The sequence below is a fragment of the Cavia porcellus genome, unplaced genomic scaffold (genome assembly GCF_034190915.1).
Source record: "Cavia porcellus strain 051 isolate PalLab524CR breed Dunkin Hartley unplaced genomic scaffold, mCavPor4.1 scaffold_31, whole genome shotgun sequence".
Taxonomy (NCBI): domain Eukaryota; kingdom Metazoa; phylum Chordata; class Mammalia; order Rodentia; family Caviidae; genus Cavia; species Cavia porcellus.
The window spans coordinates 30,387,233-30,406,535 of NW_026947514.1; the positions used below are offsets into that span (position 1 = coordinate 30,387,233).

General features: G+C 36.2%; 1 protein-coding gene across 28 annotated transcripts in view; it reads right to left on the reverse strand.

Moving 5' to 3' along the window:
* Positions 1-19,303, reverse strand: part of Sipa1l1 (signal induced proliferation associated 1 like 1) — a 334,454-nt gene that overhangs the window by 116,355 nt on the left and 198,796 nt on the right. For 26 of the 28 annotated variants that reach the window (XM_063241579.1, XM_063241588.1, XM_063241597.1 and 23 more), the window contains one exon: positions 12,447-14,243. In XM_063241579.1, coding sequence (XP_063097649.1) covers positions 12,447-13,944 — 1,498 coding nt within the window. In that variant the 5' untranslated portion in view covers positions 13,945-14,243. Of the gene's footprint in view, positions 1-12,446; positions 14,244-14,877; positions 15,290-15,424; positions 15,441-19,303 lie in introns of those variants that run through there. The other 2 variants (XM_005004803.4, XM_005004801.4) reach the window with 2 other exon arrangements.

Sequence of the window (19,303 nt, forward strand, 5' to 3'; positions counted from 1 at the left end):
ATGAAAATCTTTACTTTGCATAGCAATACCGATACTTAAAAGTATTAAGAACTCATAGCATGAATCACTGAAACCAAATATTTAATATATCTGAAATACAAAAATTTGAGAAATATAATGAAAAAATTTGTAAAAATATAAAATCGACCATTTTAATATTATTTTGCAGATAAAATTAAAGTGTGGTTTTAAAAATGAACACCAACATAAAAACTGAAAATGAAGACTAGTTTGTAAATAAAAACTACAAAATTAATGATCATTTTTTTAGTATCATAATCAAAACTGATAATATTTTTGTGCAATTTTTTCCAGCTACAAAAATAATATATTTTTGAGGTGAGAGAATAGTTATGAAAATTACCTTCATACACATTCTTGAGAATCAATCTATAAACAAAGCCATATCTGGTTTGATAATGCCGAAAAGACCTTGAATGTATGTGTCTGTGTGGAAACACTGATTTTTTTCCTCAATTGAAAAACAGCTCTATTATTATATCTAAAACAGCATTTCCAGTAAGTCTTCATCTATGTCTGTTCTACTGGCACAGATGGAGATTCTGGTTCTGTTTCCTGTGTTAAATTTACTACTATTCACAATCAGATTTTACTTGTTCTAAAAGTCTTCCAATTCGAATAAAAACTGTTCTCACAATGAAAGCCTTGTTTCTGTCCATTCTGTTTCCCTGCTCTTAAGGATTATGAAAAGACAGGCAAAATATCTTTGACACGATCCCTAGTTTATCCAATTCAAAGTCCAATACACTGTGTGCCTTTCCAGTACAGAAGAGTTAAATTCAGAAAGGCACCCTTAAGAGTTTTAGATTCTGATCACAAGAGGAATCAGACAAATTTTACAGTCATAGTCTGGTTCTTCTGGCCACACTTAGCTCTGTCTGTCCTTCAACTCCACTGGAATGCTGTACCTGTAAATCAGTGCTCTGACTTCTGGGCAGTGTTTCTATGCTTGTTTGATACAGTGTATTCTCCCCTACCATACATCTACCTTCATTCCTGGCTAGTGGAGACAGGTATCCATTGCAGGGAGTTCTTCCAGTCAGATCCACAATCAGCACTGTCTTTCTTTCAAGGTAAAAAAAAAAAAATTAGAGGGGAAGGGCAACAAGAGCAGGGGAGTTACAGATGAGGAATGTTAAGCAAAGCAGATTCTGATGAGGAAATTCAGTACGAGGAAAATCAAGAACAAAAGAATAAGGAATGAGATGAGTAAAGCCGACGATGGATGAACTTAAATACTGGTACTGCACCACCTGATACAGTAACATTTTAGAGCCAAACACACCAATCCACTATGTCAGAATGACACAGGGCACAAAGCAAAACACTTTTTCGAACACTCTAATTTTCACTTCAACCACAGGCATTTCTTTCCATTTTTTTTAACAAATGCAGCAACTATGCTTTAGAGATGATGTATCACAAGTCATACGATATTAACAAAATTCAAACATTATTTTAGCTAGTAACTTCAAAGCTATTTTGCTCAGTACTTTTATATATCATTGTGTTCCCCAAAACTTCCAAAATTTTATTAATAAAAATAATAAAATAAAATTTATTGCCAAAAGGGATACACTGTTTGTCTAGTCAGATCACATATAATGATGTACTACACAGGCAATGTTTTTCTGTGTTGAAAGAGAGAGGTAGTCCTTTCCTAGTTCCACTGGTCATATGCATCAAACACTTGGTCATCTTCTTTTTCTTTTTTTCTTTCTTTCTTTTTTTTTGGTACCAGGGATTGAACTCATGATCTCACGTTTGCCAGGCAGGCGCTTATGCCACTGAGCTAAACCCCTGGCCACTTGGTCTTTTTATTAGCTCTGGTTTCTGAGTTTTAACAAGGGCAGCACAGAGTGCCTATGAAGAATTCTGTCATTACTATAATATTGCACAAAATAGTTACATTTTTATCTGATACATTCACAATAATAACAGAAATTACTATTCTGAAAGAGGGAAATTATTTAATAGTTCAGTCCTCTACATAATCAGTTCAGGTAGAGATTGCCTGCTTATAAACTGCATACACATGTACAGAGGCAAAAAAAAAAAAAAAGTTAAGACTGGCATTTTAAATGCAAAAGAGAAAAATAAAATATAGTCACAAGAGCTACAAGATCCAAGTAGCAGTTACTGAATTGCTCATACTGGTTTTCATGATACCTATAAATTAAATACTAGTGTTTTATTTTATACATGTCCACAAGGACATGAGCATAATTTAGACTGAATGTAAGTATAAACAGCAAAAATACATTTTCATTTTTAAATAACGTATCAGTTATAATTTGTAGCTTAAAACATTTTTTACAATTAAAACTTTAAGGAAAAGAAACATCACAAAGAAGCATAAAACAAGCAAAACTTAGTTGCTATCTCATGCCTAACGCAATTAGAAGCAATTTTTCAGAAATAAGAAAAACAACCCTGAGTAGAGCTGTGATATATTTATATATTTACTGCTAGTGGCACTCTGGATTGGTAGCAACCATTTTAGAAAGCAACATGGCCATCCATGTTAGAGTCGCAAAAATATTCACATCCTAATCTTAGAGCTACCCTAACTGACAACACAAAGAAAAATAAAAGCTTTTCCATTTTCTCTAGAAGACACATAAGTACTGGAGAAAAAGAATGTTAAGCTACAAGTAATAAGTTCAGAGATTTGAGTATCATTATATCAGCAGACCAAAGAATGGAATAGTGACAACTCTACCTGCTTGTTAGAATTATGTCACCATGTTAATATTTGAAACTATTTTTTGTTAAAATTCTATTTGGTGGGATACAAGTGTACCACTGTTACTGTAAGTAATAGATATGAACTTTGATCTCATATTTTCATTAAAATAGAATTTGGATGAAAGTAGTAAGACTGCTCACCATAGCACAAGTTTCTATGAAACTGTTTATCTCTCCTATTGGGTTCAAATGTTTATTTTTGTGCAACTTACTATATTTCATTATAACTATAGATTATATTAAAAGGTAAGATAAAACAAAGTCAGAGAACAAAAAACATTCTACTTTGCCGTTAAGCAAGGGGAAGGAGATGAAGGTGTGTTATATGGTATTTATATGTTATATAAATACCAACTCCCTACAAAGAATGTAATCATTATGTACTAATAAAAAAATAAAATAGAAACCTAGGTAGACAGTTGTGGAGGGAAAGAGAAAGGAGTAGAGGAGAAGGTCTCCGGACGAAAGCCCTGATGGGTTCAGTTTCTCTATCTATCTGTCTTTGTCTCAGTTTCTGTCTCAGGTTTGCCCAAAAGAAGGTAATAAAAGGCCATTCTTTCACTTAAATGACTCTCTTTCTTGGAAACAAACTACTTAAAGATTCTCAGCTGTAGACTCAGAGGGTTCATCCTAATTTTAAGATCTGAGGTTCCAAGAACTAAATAGCTGAAGATTTTGCATCGCAATCAAAAGGCGGTCAGAGGAATGGATGGGGACATTTACATAGGACTGATCACATGCCAGAATTCTGTCCCAAATCTCTGCACTAAGCTGATAATCATTGTTGCATAAGAGTAAATGCTAATATTTACAAAGTGCTTAGGATTCTGAGGTGAAACTTCTTTCTGTAAGTAACTTTTAAAAAGTGGGCTGGCCTACTTGCAAAACTGTATGGTATTTGGGGTTGTGAAGAGCATTTGAACTGGACATGGTGACACGTGCCTGTAATCCTATCACTTGGAGAGCTGAGCTGGGAGGATTGCTATGAGTTCAGTGCCAGCCTAGGCTACACTACGAATACAAGGCCAGGGTGACCTACAAAGTGAGATTCTGTCTCACAAACAAAAACAAAAAACCCTGGCATTTGAGACCCCTAAAAAAGGTAAGCTTCATTATGGATTATGTTTACATTAATAAATTGCATCAAAATGGTTAAAAGAAAAATAATACAAAGAATGGAATGGTTCAATAGTGGAAGCCTTGCATAGCACGCAAGAGGCATGGAAAGATCCCTGACTACTCCAAAACAAACAACAAAAACACCTTATCAGTGATCTCTAACAAATGTTCAAAAACAGCATGGATACTCAAAGTAGTCAAGAGAACCACAGTCTTAAACATACCGTGAGTTGTCTCTACTTTAGTTTACAACAGTAAAAGTCAGAATCAGTAATGGTACTTTGTGCCTTTGGGGATCAATTAGTGGTTTTGCTTAACTTCCACAAAACTGCCAGAGCTGCATACAGACTTGTTGGTGGGATCTCATTTCCTGAAGAGAGTGAAAAAGAACTGCAGGTATTACTTGGTGCCTGAACTGCGACACAAAGCCCATGGCCCTGCCTTCTCCCTACTTGATACAAGATATACTAATTCCTCAACTCAAAAATATTTATTTTCTTTTAAATCTTTTTTGGGGAGGATGAAAGATAGGTGTTGAGGGCAGCATCTCACTATGTTGTCTAGACTAGCCTCTAACTTGCACTCACACTGTGATCAATACATTTAATTCCTTACATCAGCCCAGAAGATTCATCCATTTGTAAAACACTTACTGAAAAGCTTAACCTATGGTCTCCAACCTCAAGGGGCCTCAGCCTTACTATGTTAGAGGACGCCGGCTGGGGAAAGAATCCTAAGAGCTTCAAGGAACTCAATCCAACAACTCATCACGACTGAGATCTGTTCACAACCAAGGGAAAACAACAGCAGGCAATTCAAGACAGGTAGGGGAGGAGATTGATACCACCAGAAAATACAGATCATTCAGGAAAAAGAATTCAAAACACTTTGAAGTCCTACCATGTTTTTGTTTTTCTGTTTCCACTGGTTCTATCATATTGTATCTTATTGAATTTTATTATGTGTGACAGTATAAACAAATTTCCTATGGAAAATAAGATAATATAGTAGCCATTGTTCATTCTCTGTTATTTGGTTCTGAATGCCCTGTACTACTTTCATTCTTTTGAATGGTTTTATACGATTTTGTTATGTTTCATACTATTGTATATGAGATTATAGTCAACTATTTGAAAGAAAGAGACATTATGGTAGTACTGTTAATTATGGGTTGTCTTGTGAAATACTGTGTTGCTTACATTGTTCCGTTCTGATCTGTTTTGTTATGCCCTGTTTTATCTTATTCTCTTTAAAATAAAAATTTAAAAAAAAGAATTCAAAACAAAATTTTTAAGTTACTATCATAGAAAAAGCCTATATAATAGGGAAAAGGTATTATGAAAAATAATTATAGGAAAACAAAAATAATAGGCTTTCAGGAAAAACAAAAAAGTAACTGAAAATTAAATCCAGTGAAAAGACTGAATTTCAGAACATATAAAGCCAGGTACCAATTTCCTATCCAGAAGATAAAATTGATAAGCACTGTAAGTGACAAAAATTTTAAAAACTGAAATTTATGGGGCTGGGGATTTAGCTCAGCGGCATAAGCGCCTGCCTTGCAAGCAGGCAGTCGTGAGTTCGATCCCTGGTACCGATAAAAGCGAAAAAGACAAAAAAAAAAAACCCTGAAATTTAGAAAGTAAATAAGTCATCCATAAACATCGTATTGTCTGATTAGAACAGGTAAGAAGGATCCAAACTGTACATAGACATTATGAATTAGGAAGAAACTGTTCAAAAGAAAAGACAAACTGTAACGGAATGGGGAAACAAAGGGAGGGAAAAAGAAAAAATATTTATGCACAAGACAGTTAAGATAGTTATACAGCTAGTTTCTCTTAGTTCACTAAAAGAAAGGCTGTGCTGATATTGTTAGGTCAAGATTTCATTCTCATACCTTTTTTTTTTTTGTCTTTTTTGTTTTTATCAGTACCAGGGATTGAACTCACGACTGCCTGTTTGCAAGGCAGGCGCTTATGCCGCTGAGCTAAATCCCCAGCCCCTCATTCTCATATCTTATACTCTGAATAACTACAGATAACAATACGTAGTATATTAATTATTACTCACCTACTAGCCTGTTTTGAAACTGTTATTTTTTCTCTTTAAAATACAAAAGAGGAAATGAGGAAAAATCTAAGAATTGTACCATCTTAAAGGAATTTACTTCCAGACAGAGCAAAGAGATTCTAGACTTTCCTAAGGAAAAAAGCAATGTTTAAAAGCTTATTCTTTGTCTTAATAGCAATAAATTACATACTGTAAGCCAGGCTCAGTGGTGCATGCCTGTAATCCCAGTGCTCAGGAGGGCAGGCAGGAGAACTGCTGCAAGTTCAGGGCCATCTTGAGTTATATAGTTCATAGCAAAGGGGAAGAAGTTTATTTTCAAAGAAGCAAACATGTAAGGCCTTAACACCGAGTAGCCTGTAAACTATGAGCAGTTAAAAGCAAACTGGGTTCAGCAGCACATGCTCCTCAGAAGGCTAAGAAGGAAGAATAGATTAATGTGAGCCTAGGAGTTTAAGGCCAGCCTGGGCAACAGAATGAAACCTTGTCTCAAATAAAGGATGGCAGTGAAATACATTTCTAGGTTAGTTTCTGAAGAACTTACTTGGTGCCTCAAATCTCACTGTGAAGGAATATATACAGAACTACCTTTAAATGAGGTATACTGTTATGTAATCTTAGTAAAACATAAAGGGCAATTAATAAATTATAATGCATGTATTAAACTTTCCACTACTAAGTTTAAAAGAATTAATTGCTAAGTTCAAGAGCAAAGAGCAAGGCATGGCTCAAGAGGACAGATGTGTTGTTCCCTGACACTCCTAACTTACTGAAGAAACCTATCCATGTCAGAAAACCAAACATGGTACAAAATATTCTTTAAAAATCCTACATGGTAAGGTATCCGATAGTTTTTCTCAAGCCTAAGATTCATGTATTTATAGAAGTTGTTTGTTTGTTTTGAGACAGGGTCTTGCTCTGCAGTTCAGACCAGACTTGAACTCACAGAGTAACCCAGACTGACCTTGAACTTGTGGCAATGTTCCTGCCTCAGCCTCCCAGCTACTGAGAAACATGCTGGAAATACAGGCATGAGGCATCATGCCTGGCTAGAATGATTCTTTTAAAAGAAAAATAATAAAAATAAGCAAAACCTTTAAAAATGCACATAGCTATATGGTGTTCCCTGATGATTTTTTAAAAAATCTTTTCCTGAAGTAAGTAAGGCACTGCTTCCTCTATGAGGATGACCCTCTTTAAACTGTTTCCTCCATGGGAACCCGGAAGAAAGAGGCAGTATAAGGGTTGGTAATGGTAATATAGGGTATGAATATGATCAAAATAATCATATACCTTAACCCTCCCCCACCAAGAATATGTGAAAGTGAGGTGGGGAAGAATGATTAAAGTACAGTCTATGCATGCATAGATCAGTCAAAATGATACTCATTAATCTGTATATTCAATATATACTAATAAAAATGTGGGAAAAATAAAATGAAAAGATTCGTTAGATTTTAAATGCTGCATTCATGACTGCTGGCTTATTTAATTGTTTTTGTTTTTTTGGTACCAGGATTGGAACTCACGACCTTGTGCTTTGTCATACAGGTGCTGTCTGCTGAGCTAGATTCCCAGCCTCCCCTTGCCTTATTTAATACATCACATATAACTAGCAGAGACATGTTCCAGGTTTGGCCTCTTTAAGCAAGGGTTCCAAACAAAAAGACTCACTGGTTACACTTGAGCACTTTCTTCACTTGTATCTCTACTGGAAACAATTAAAAAAAAAAAAAAAAAAACTCCACATGAAGAACAAGGCCAAGCCACCTACTAATTGTTAACGTAAGCACAGATGGCAGAGTGCAGCTGTAGTCACATCATGGTTAGTTAATTATCCTGTGTATTAGATCTACAGAGGCTCACACTCATCCATAAAGTATGTGTATACAAGAACTTCAGAAAAAAGCTTATAGTCTAGGGAAATAATGTATATTTCAATAAAAATTATTTTAGAGTGGGGTGGTTTTAATTATCTATTATTATAGGCTATAGGCAAGAGTTTGAAGTTATATGGCTGTTTGGGTCTCAATCTAGAAAGATCACTTTTCTGTTTGCTTGTGCTTTCTGATGTACTCTGTGTACCATAAAACAATTCAATAAAACTTGCAATAGTTGCTAATGAGGCTGATTTAACAGACTGGCACTGGAAGAACAGGTCTTGATAGCAAAACTGAAAAATGTATCAAAGTGCTAAAACTGTCACTTTGATACACATGAGGTTATATGAAATATTCTAAAGAAAGGATGTTAAAGATGGCTGATTACCAGACCATGAGTGGCAAAGAAAGAAAATAACTTCAAAGTAGCAACTGAAATTCAACATGTATTCTCAAACTGATAATCCTGGTGTCAGACATGCTACCAAATCTAATGTCTGTGCAGAGGGAGAGGGTATAAGGGGGAAGGTGAGCAGTAAGAATAAAATCTGACGGTTTAGTGTTATCCGAATAATTAAATGCACAAGCATTAGGTTTTCCTCTTTGTAGAGGTGAGAAATAGTCTTAGCTGAGATCTAGACTATTATAGCAGTTTCTCCTAGCTACTGAGAAACAGATTAAGCCCTATGAGGGCATCTTCAGTAACATGACTTTGAAAACTACACTCCACCTGGCATAACAGACTAGCCTATCAATACTATTTACCAATGGTTCAACAAATGCCTCTGCCAAGGCTTTTCTGCCTTTCCTTAATGCATCCCTCTAAATAAGATTCAAGAATATGCCTCACAGAATTGAGACAACTTATGTACATGTACCGAAGTCCCACAATGAATGTAATTACAGTATTGCAAACATGGCACTAATAAAAAATAAAAATTTTTAAAAATGAGTATATCTCATAGACAACTTCACACTTGGTGAAAAGCCTGAAAAGTCCTATGGGACCACAAAAACAGGGGCAAGTCATGGGTAGGCAATAACCCATGCTAGGTCTAAGCAAGATTTAATTATTCTATGATATAGGATTTTCCACTTAGAAATCTCCTTGGTATTTTGATCATGGTAACCAAATAAAAATTAAAAACAAAATATATGTACTCCAAAGAGAATTATCAGGTCAAAATGAATTCCCTATTGCCAGGCCTGTGTCTCCCGAGTAAGCTGCTGTGATATCACTGAAATTTTGACCACAAAGACAGGTTCACAATGATGTTCTCTGAGTATTATTAAGCAGGTGTACAAAAAGCAGTAATACCATCAATGTGAGCTATGTTGTTACTGTCATTTCATCCTGGGTAAATCTCATTATAACCCCACCCACTTACCCACTCCTGCATGTGCGTGCACACATGCATGCCTACATACACACACACAATAAAAAAGAGAGATGGCAAGAGAAAAGAGGAAGGAGGAAGGAGGAGAATTAATGGCATGGTGCCTGTTTTACTAAGTCCAAATACTAAGGTTCCTGTATTGCCCCAGCATTTTTCCAGCAATGGTGTTGGCTTATACCAGTGGCAGTGAACCTGTGGCATGTATGCCACAGCAGGCTGTTTGTATCACTGAAAACTCTAAAAGGTTCAGCATTATACGTTGGACCTGAATGTCCTCTGAAGTCTGTATCCGCAAAACAATGTTCATAAAAAACTGTATTTATCAGCTGAAATTTTACATACAATGCTGGCTGCAATGTACTTCAGTAATCCCCTACCACCACCACCTGCCTCCCAGGGTCTTAGCCACCATGGCACCAGGCACATGTTAAACATCACAGAAACTAGAGGTGAATAGAGATGAAGAGGGTGAGATGTGCACCAGGCAGGGAAAGTAAACTTCATCCAACCTGGCTGAGCTCCTTCAACAAGAGGACTTGCTTTATGGTTCCGGCAAGGGAAAATAAGTTAGGGTACTAATTTTAATGAGTCAAAACAAAAGTTACAACAGAATTATTTAAATATTTGTATATTACCATAAGAATACAGTTAAGTTTTAAAATATATAATTATATTTAAGGGGCTGGATTTCTGCCTCATATAATGCTGCTCAGAGTTCTTACCATACCATGAAGAATGACAGGCCTAACTGGGAAGTTCTACACTGTGCAGCCTGAGCAGGGTCTTTACAGCAGTCACTCTCTGTGACTTCCTTTCCTTGGGCCAGTTTCCTGGATTATCACTGCTGGCCACTCCTTTGACATCATGCTGATGAGAGGTCAAATGGCACCAGCAAGCCAGCAGACCATTCCTGTGCCATATGTACTCTGTGCTCCAACCAGCTGGACTGCACACTGAGAGTCGGCTCATCTTCCTACACTTGCTGATGCCAACTAACTTGTTATATTAATTATGAAACTTAACTACTATATACTCTGACAAAATATGAGTACAAAAGATGTTGCTTCTATAAACCTAAATTGAAGATTTTGGAAAGAATATAAGCAAGCCATTAAAAGTTGTTTAATTAGAAGTACACAAAACGGCTATGGAACATGAGTAAAAAAAATTGTGAAACAGATTCTGTGCTCAGATTGCTAATGTCTACACTGATATTTTTTTTTCTTGTGCTTTACATGATTAATATAATGTAGATCTTAAAAGAGTAGGGTCGTTTTGTCACAGAAAAACCGTTGGATTCACAAGAGTTAGACGAATATATTTTTATCTTAAGGGAAAGACACTATTATGACATGCATTTTAAAAATAATTCCACTAAGCAACTCCACTTATGTTAGGTAAAAGTACTTTCTAACTTCCAAATTAGTAAATGTTGAATTAGTTGCTAATTCAACTAATTTCTATCCTCCAAATTAGTAACTGCTGAATTAGTTGCTAATTAGTTGCTGAATTAGGCCTTTAAATTTATGAGTTATTATGAATAAGCAGGACTGCTCTGGATATTAAATCTTCAAAGTTTTATTCCATGGTTTTGAAAGATGAAATATTTTAAATAAGTTTCCTATCCCTTAGTGTAATATAAGTACAGGTCACAGAACAGTAATGGAGAACATGACTATGTTTAGAAATTACAAAGGAGGAGTCCAGGCAGTGGACTTACTAGCTTCAGGGCAGTGTTGCACCTGAACCCCAGTTTGCTCATCTGGAAAATGGAATTAACAATAGTACTGAACTCATGGACACCAAGAAGATGAAATGAAAAAATATGTGTCAAAGCAATGCTCAGCTCAATGCCTACCTGGTATGTAAATGCAACAAAATGTCCATTATTAGAATGTCTAGTAGGACAAGGTATCCACTATCATATAAAGAAGTCATTGGCCCTAAATACTAAGTTTGTGAAACTAACAAATCCTTTACATTAAAGGTCAGTGTAACAAAGACATAATTCTAACATCTGAATTTCAGAAAATTATTCTGAGAAAATGCAGTTTAAAAATGACACTGGGTATGATGGCATATGCCCATAAACCTAGCACTCTTGGAGGCTAAGGCAGGAGTTTATCAAAGCATAAGTCTGACCTGAAAAACTTAATGACTTAGGAAGGCCCTATTTTAAAATTCAAAACTTTTAAAAAGGCCGTGGAGTTAGTGTAAAGTTCCTAGATTCAAGCTCCAGTACTGGGAGTAGAAGAAAAGGAAAGACAGGTGTTCATTTGCATTGATTCCAGGACTCATGCCACATACACTTAGGAATGAATAAAGACACAGATATTTAATAATGAGACGAGGCTCTTTCTATCAATAAATCTTGAGTCCATCACGTAAAATCTTAAGATAAATTTATCCTAAAGGGAACAATGTCATACGGCTATAGTGAGCACCAGATCTGAAATTAAACTTCATTCACAAAACTAAATCTAAATAGTACAAGAAACTCTATTAGAAAGCTCTAAAGAGTTCATTTACATTACTTCTCAGTAAATCACAGTGCCTTTCTTAGCAGGAGGGCAGACTGGATAAACTCAACTATTTCTCTCTCTCTCTCTTTTCTCTCTCTCTCTCTCTCTCTCTCTCACATACACACACACACAAAACTAGAAAGAAAATTGCTAATATCTTAAGCTCACTTTCTCCTTCTATGACTGTTTCTACTCAGATTGAAAACCTAGATTATCAAAGTAATATAATTTAATTTGACTGATGTCCCTGTGAAATAGGAACACATGTAATTTCCATTAACTAATAATACTGAAGTGGCAGAGAAATCCTAGACTAACTGCAGAAAGTGCTAACAAAAAAGTAGCATTAAAATTGTTCTTGTAATCTTTTAAAATGTTCTCAACTTTACACATTCATCCCAGAAATGACAGAGTAAATACACAACAAAGGTTGTAATTTCACTGCTAAATCAAAGGTGTTTTTCAAATTTAATATTTAACATACAAGGCATCTATATTCCTGAAAGGGGAAAACAGTTAAAGTATGTAAAAAAAAAAAAAAAAAAACTACAACCAAGAGGTATTTAAATATTTTACCACTGAGAAAGATATTCATGCAAATTCTATCATACTGCTAAAAACATTAATATATTACTTTTCCAGAGTACACAGAAAAAGAAATTTTTAAAAAACAGACCATCTCTACTCACCTTTCTGGTAAAAAAATTTCCTGTAATAGTATGCACCAAGATCCACATGTTCCACAATGTATCTTTTTACTCTATCCAGGTGCAACACTAAGTTTTCCTTGGGCACTTCAAGTACTGCCACTCCCGCATTTGTGCAATGGGAGGTAAGGGTAGACTCAAAGGAGGCACTTTCACACCCACTAAAGGAGCCCGAATTTGATTTTGACAGGCTGATTTTCCTTTCACCTTCTCCACCTATCTCATTCCGAAAATATGGACAGCTCATCACAAGTTCATTGCTTTTATCATCTCCCTGGTCCATGCTGAGGCTTCCTTTGGAATTCAGGTCCTCCGTGCTGCCCATTGGAGAGCTGAAACTAGCTGAATGAGACAAAGGTCCAGAGACCAAGGATGCCACAGCTGCTGCTGAAGCTCCTGTAGTGGTGTTTCTCCGCTTAATGACATTGTGCCTGTTCATAATTGCCTCATTCAAATCAAATAATATACTCTGAACATCATAGTGGGCAAAGCACTTTGGACATGTCCAGGGTCTGACAGAGTCTTCTGATCGGTTGTCTTCAAGGTCAGATGATTTCCCAAGTTCTTCACCTTTGGCATTGCGTAATTTACGAAAAATGGATGAATCTCCAGTTTCGGACTTGGAACGTCGTTTGAGTGGTTTCTCCCTTTCCTTAAAAAGCCTAAGGTTTTCTCTCTGTGAGATGGGCCCATCAATAACATCCAAAGAAAAACCAGAACCCTTGCTCCCACCAGCAATGAGAAAGTCACTGAGCTTGGTTGGAGTTGGACCTCGGTCAGATTTATCATCTTTATAGCTCTTTAACAAATCAAAAAAGCTTTCTCCAGATGTTCCTTGCTTATCAATTGAAGATGTGCTACCATATTCCCTGTGCAATGATGGGCCAGTCTTGTATGTGGGTGAGATACATTCATCAAAGCTATCCACGTCAAGTTCACTTATGGTGATATCACTGTTACTCCGCTGCCGTATTCTGCGAAGAGCTTTCCTAGGGGAGCTGGGATAGGCTTCAGGCATAAGAAATCTGGAGTCCATGTTCTCCGATGGTCTAGTTTTGTTTTTCAGTGTGTTCTGTATACTCTTCAGCATGGCTGAGTCATTGGAATTGAGGCTAACAGAACTTCCCTGACTCACAGGACTACTTTTGGAGGACAGGCTCTCAAGGCAACCTGAGGTTTCTATTTCCTGGCTTGAACGGCTGGATTCCTTTATGTTTTCCTTTCTAGGAGGCCAATCTGCAATCCTTGCCCTAACCCCCATTTTTGGGACACCAGGAGTAGAGGTTATATGGTGAGAACCTTCACTTCGAGGGGGCCCTACAGGAGCCATAACTGATGATCCTAAACTACCATTTTGGGACCGGAAGCGACGCATGTAGAAATCATCAGTGTGGACTTTGGGGGTACCATCTGTGCCAACAACAGAGGCCCTGTCAGTGGCAACAGGCCTTTCTGTCTGTGACCGTTTCAAGCTGGTCATGATGCAAAAATAATCAGACTTAAATCCCTGCAGAAAGAATCATATCTGTGTTTTAGATGTGCACTTCCCTTTTTGAGAATGGCTTGCCAAAAATACAACAGTTGCATGGAATCTTAAGATTTTTCATTTAAAAGGTTAAATGTTGCCTGATTTTCAAACACTGAAGATCCAGATCTTAAATAAGACTGTAATCCACAATAGTTCCTTGGCTTCACTTTAACAAATGGCTTTCTTTCACAAAAAACTGAGTGGAACTTGTATTACCGGGATTCTGTAATTGCCATACTCCCATGCTTTCTCTAAAAAAAAAAGAGAGAAGGACAATTTGAATTAACATTTAATAAATACATCTAAAAACAAATATGCAACAGTCAAAATCAGGCATATGAATACTGACTCAATACTGGATTGTGGTTCGCAATTTCATGACCCAAATTTTCAGGAAAGCAGGTTTGAAAAAAAGTAAAAGCATTTTGTAAAACCCAACATTTATACAGACTGTTACTATTTTAACTCAGCTGAAATATTTCACAAATGGCATGGGGCTTAACATGTTGGTCAGTAGCAGTGAGACTCTTAACTCAAGCTTGAACTTTTGCTCCAATGACCTCTACTAATATAAAACATCATGAGCCACTGTGCAAACTAAAAGTTAGATTAGAGATACAACCAACAAAAATCAGATAATCAGAGCAATACAAAATTAGGGTTTTTTTTACAAAATTATTTTGAAAAAATTAAAAACTGAAAAATAATTTTCTCGAATAACACTGAAACACTAATTTTGCAACTCCTATATTCCAAATTCAACATTTGTTTCCCTACAAAGGCAACATAGTTGGCAAGAGCAAATACAGCAGAAAAAGTAGTCTTCCCCCCGCTGGTGCCATTATATCATCATTCGCATTTTTTGCATTTATCTTTATTACTTACCTAGAGGAGGAATATTGCAGAATGAATCGACCATTCATCACCACCTCTTGCCAAGCTCTCCTTAGTTTCATCTACTCTTAAAGCTGAAAGTCTTTCACTAATAAAATGCTTGCATTTCCTTGAGCAATACAACCTAACCCACCCCATCAGTACTAATTTATGACGATGGCAGAAATAAAATGCTGCTCTGGGTAACCCTCTCCACATCCCCCAATAGATTACAGAGAACTGTCAGCATCCTTCCAGGTGACAGGCAGGAAAACGAACTTCCCCATGAGCACGTTAGGCAGGAGGCAGGAGCCACAGATGCTAAGTACAAAATCCTGCATGATTGCGTACATCCTGAAAAGAGAGGCAGAGGAACCTTTCCCAATACTCTGTAAATTACACAAGAGGTGGCCTTTAAATCCTTGCCACATACATGTTTGGAAGGATGCTGCTGAACCAGCACTGAGCTGACAGAGCAGCATTGTCTACAAATCACACTCTGACACCGAGGAGGACCCCAGCTCACTGCATGCTGCACTCAACAGTAACAAGCACTTACTTCCAGGATAATTAAGCATCTTGCTAGTCGGCTTCCTGCCTCCAAGGCAGCCGCTTTCATTTCTCCTGCAGCACGCAGCATCGTTTTAGAAGACTCGTTGCTATTTAAAGCTGGAACATTTAGGGGTATTTTAAAAAATGCACACTGCCTGCAGAATGCAGGGCTCATGCAGCCTAGGGCTGGGCAGCCAGTCAGATAAATAAATGTCCACTGTTTTTGCTCACTCTCCTCTTCACTTTTTTGTGAAAAGGATAATGGTTTAGTACTGCTACCTAATTAAACCTGGCTTTTGAGCTTTCTTGATACTTCTACCACCAGATTGTTATGATTTCCTTTATATTCCAGAACTTTACCCACTGCTCTTTCAACAACACGCTTTTAACTAAAATAACATGCTAACTGTTGCTTCCAGTAACTGCAAGGGACAGCATATGTACATGGCCAGACCTAAGGTTCAAGAAGTACTCTTCATTAAATGGAAAGAAAACCAATTAATTGCAGCAAAACACAAACACCTGTCCATCTCAACACAACCACCACAAAAATCCAAACCCTATTGGTTTCAACAAATCTTCAAGAAATACATCAGCACAAAGAATAACATGTTTTACACCCTCACAGAAATCCAAATATATCATTTTCTATTCCCAGAACACTTATTCTCTATGAGGCCAACAAGCCAATCCCACTGTAACAAAACCTCACTTTTCACCTGCCTTAGAAAATGCACTACTACACAACTATCTTTCTTGGGACACAAGAAGTTACAGACATCGTAGGAGGAAAGTAAAGGCTGGCATTAAAATACAATAAATAAAACTGACTTTGAAATACCTAGTCTTCAGTATTTTCTCTTCCAAAGCATCTCCTTTGCTTCCTATATTTTAAATGGGTTTTTAAAACATCTTAATATAAAAGTTTCTCAGCAACATTAAAGAAATGTCAAGAGCTTCATTACATCTTGATTGTAAGAATAACTCAATGTTTTCTTTTCATTTCAAAATACAGATGAGCACACAGGGAGAGAACAAACCAATTTAATGACCTGTAAAAACTGAAGGTGTTTAAAATGGGCAACAAAGTGTGTTATTTTTTCCCCAGTCATGAAGACCTTTTCTTCATCTATTTCTCCTACCCCTGCCTTTTTCACTTTCTTCTTTCCTCACTTTTTCTTTCTTTTGGTGGTGGGGTTTCAGGGGATCGAACTCACAATTTTATGCTTGCCAGGCAGGCACTTGTGCCGCTGCACTATATCCCCAGCCCTCCTCTTTCTTATTCATAGCATCAAACCTTTTTGACATGCAAAATCAAATTTAGGCATTTACTACAATATAGAAATACACATGCTTTCCACTTGCCAAACTACCAGCTGAAAATCAAGATGTCTATCCAAGTGTGTCATATGATGGCAAATCAATAATACCTTAAAACCTATTCTTTGGAGCTGACTAAAATAGCAAACATATGTTAACAATTATTAGCAATTTTCCTAAATATCAGTAAAGCTGCCTGAGGATAGGTTAACATGATAAAAAAGCAACAGAATTAAACAGTAGAGCAGCATTAACTTACAGCATGTAATTATCTTTCAAAGAGCAGACTGTATAAAAATTTCCTTATTACATACTTAATTTTATATTTCAATACTATTTAAGTGCATGGTGAATCATTCTACTAATTGAAGACTTTTCATCAATTTACCTGGCCACTGTTTTCTGATAATGCCATCCTTCTAAAACAAGCGCTTTCTTCTTTCTTTTCATACCTAGCATTTGTACATTCACTTCTAAGCAAGAAATACAAACCTGGTAATAGAACTATTTGAGGAAATAAAATAGCTCAGGAGTAACAGGAAAAAATAAGCAAGTAAAAAGATGAAGTGAGGTTCAAGTTATGTAGGGATACATACAGGTGATGCCTCCTTCCTGCATACTTTCCATTCTGACCACAAGCTCTCATTTGAAACTATCTCCTGACACTACTTAGTGAGACCATAGCTATTCTGAATATCAAGTCCTCAGCAGTAATGAAAATGAACATCTAGGGATCTTTTCAGTCCTTGTCACTTTTGGCTCTGAGAAGCATTTGCCCTATGACCCCTCCCAAAAACTCTTTTCCAGACCTCTGTGATAACTAGGCACTTTGTCCTTTCTCCTTTGGCTCCCAACTCATTATCATTAGTGGGTTCCAATTAAATGCTGGAGGATTCAGGGTGATGTTCTTGGTTTAATTCTCTCGCCATTTTTCATATTTTGGAAGGAGATGTAAAGGATACTGCTATCAAGATGTATATGAGCAGTGAGTGCATCAGGATGAGACAGCAGCACAATACAATAAAAATATTATTATAGAAAGCAGGGTGCTGTCTTAGTTGGATCATAGTTATTTGTCCAAATGAACAAAGACAGAAAAATGAAACTGCTGGAGTGAGCATTACACAGAGTATTGGTAACCAGTACTATCACAGTATCACACTCAATATATCTGATTAACCTGCAGCTTTAAATATAATTTCTGTGTTGTTACCTCCAAATCGCTAGTCATGACCTTCTTTCTAAACTCGAGGTGAAATACATAAGGTGCACATTTGTTATCTTCCTTGTTTATTTTTCTATAAAGAATTAACCAAGAAGAAAAATGGAAAAATTGATGTTTTTCAAGAAATGAATGAGTAGTAAGGAAGTGAGGACAATAAATAATTCAAGGAACTGAATGAACAGAATATAGGAAACTTTCTTTGTGCCAAGAGCATAAAGAGTAGTTTAACAAGTTACACAAGAAAATATGGGAAGGGAGTGGGAATGAGGGAAACTCTACAGTTCCTGGCCTGAAATAGTCACAATGTACTGTGGTAATTTCACCAAAAAGATACAATGCTCCTCATCAAATACTGTACCTTAAAAAAAAACTGTACTTTTATATTCCAAAACAGGATACTGTTGTAGGTTTCTTAACTGATAGAGCTTCAAAAACAAGACGAGCTCCCTTTAAGGCAAAAGAAAGAACTCTACTGATGAATAACTATTCAAATGCCTAGTAATTTATTATTTATGACAATTTCCAAGTAAATCTTTTTTAAAGCTGTGCACATATATTTACGATTCCTATAAGTATCTTATATAAGCATGTGACTGGATGCTTTATTTTAAAACAAATAATACCTTCATGGTGCTGAAATATTAATTATCTAAAATAATCCAAGAATAAAATTCTGTTTTTCACATCCCTTCTTGGTGTTCTTAAATTTCATCACATTCCATAAAAATAACATGTTAGACAGAAAGGACTGCTCTTCCTTTCAATATCAATACAAACATCTCAATGCATGTTTGGGTAATTTAAGATTTATGAATCAGAAAATAACTTTTTAGACTGTAATTTTCCCCTTCTTTCCTTTTTGTTTTCTCCCTTCAAGAAAAAGTAGGAAGGACTGAGAAAAGCAGACTTCATAAATATAGTTTCTGCTCTCTAAATGTTCACTATCTGGTTCAAAAATTTGTGCCAAATTAAAGTGAATAAAGAAGCTACAGATACAAAAGATATATAAGGTTATATCTCAATTTAGCATTGAAAATGCAATTTAAAATGTACCTATTTGGTCTGAGGATGAACAGAAAGGGAGAAACACATTTGTTTCTATCAACCTTCCTAATTAAAAATGTTCTATGAGAAAGGTTACGTATCAAAAACTTAATAAAGCTTCTACGGACTTTGCATAGCAGATAAAGTAAAGAACACGCAAGTTTGGCAGAAAGCTTGATTTCCTGAAGAAGGATGACAGCATCAAAGACAGGAGCAAAAAATACCTGGAATTAATAATGAGTACTGAATGCATTCAACAGCTGGCGAAATAAACAACAGAAAGACACTATCTACTTA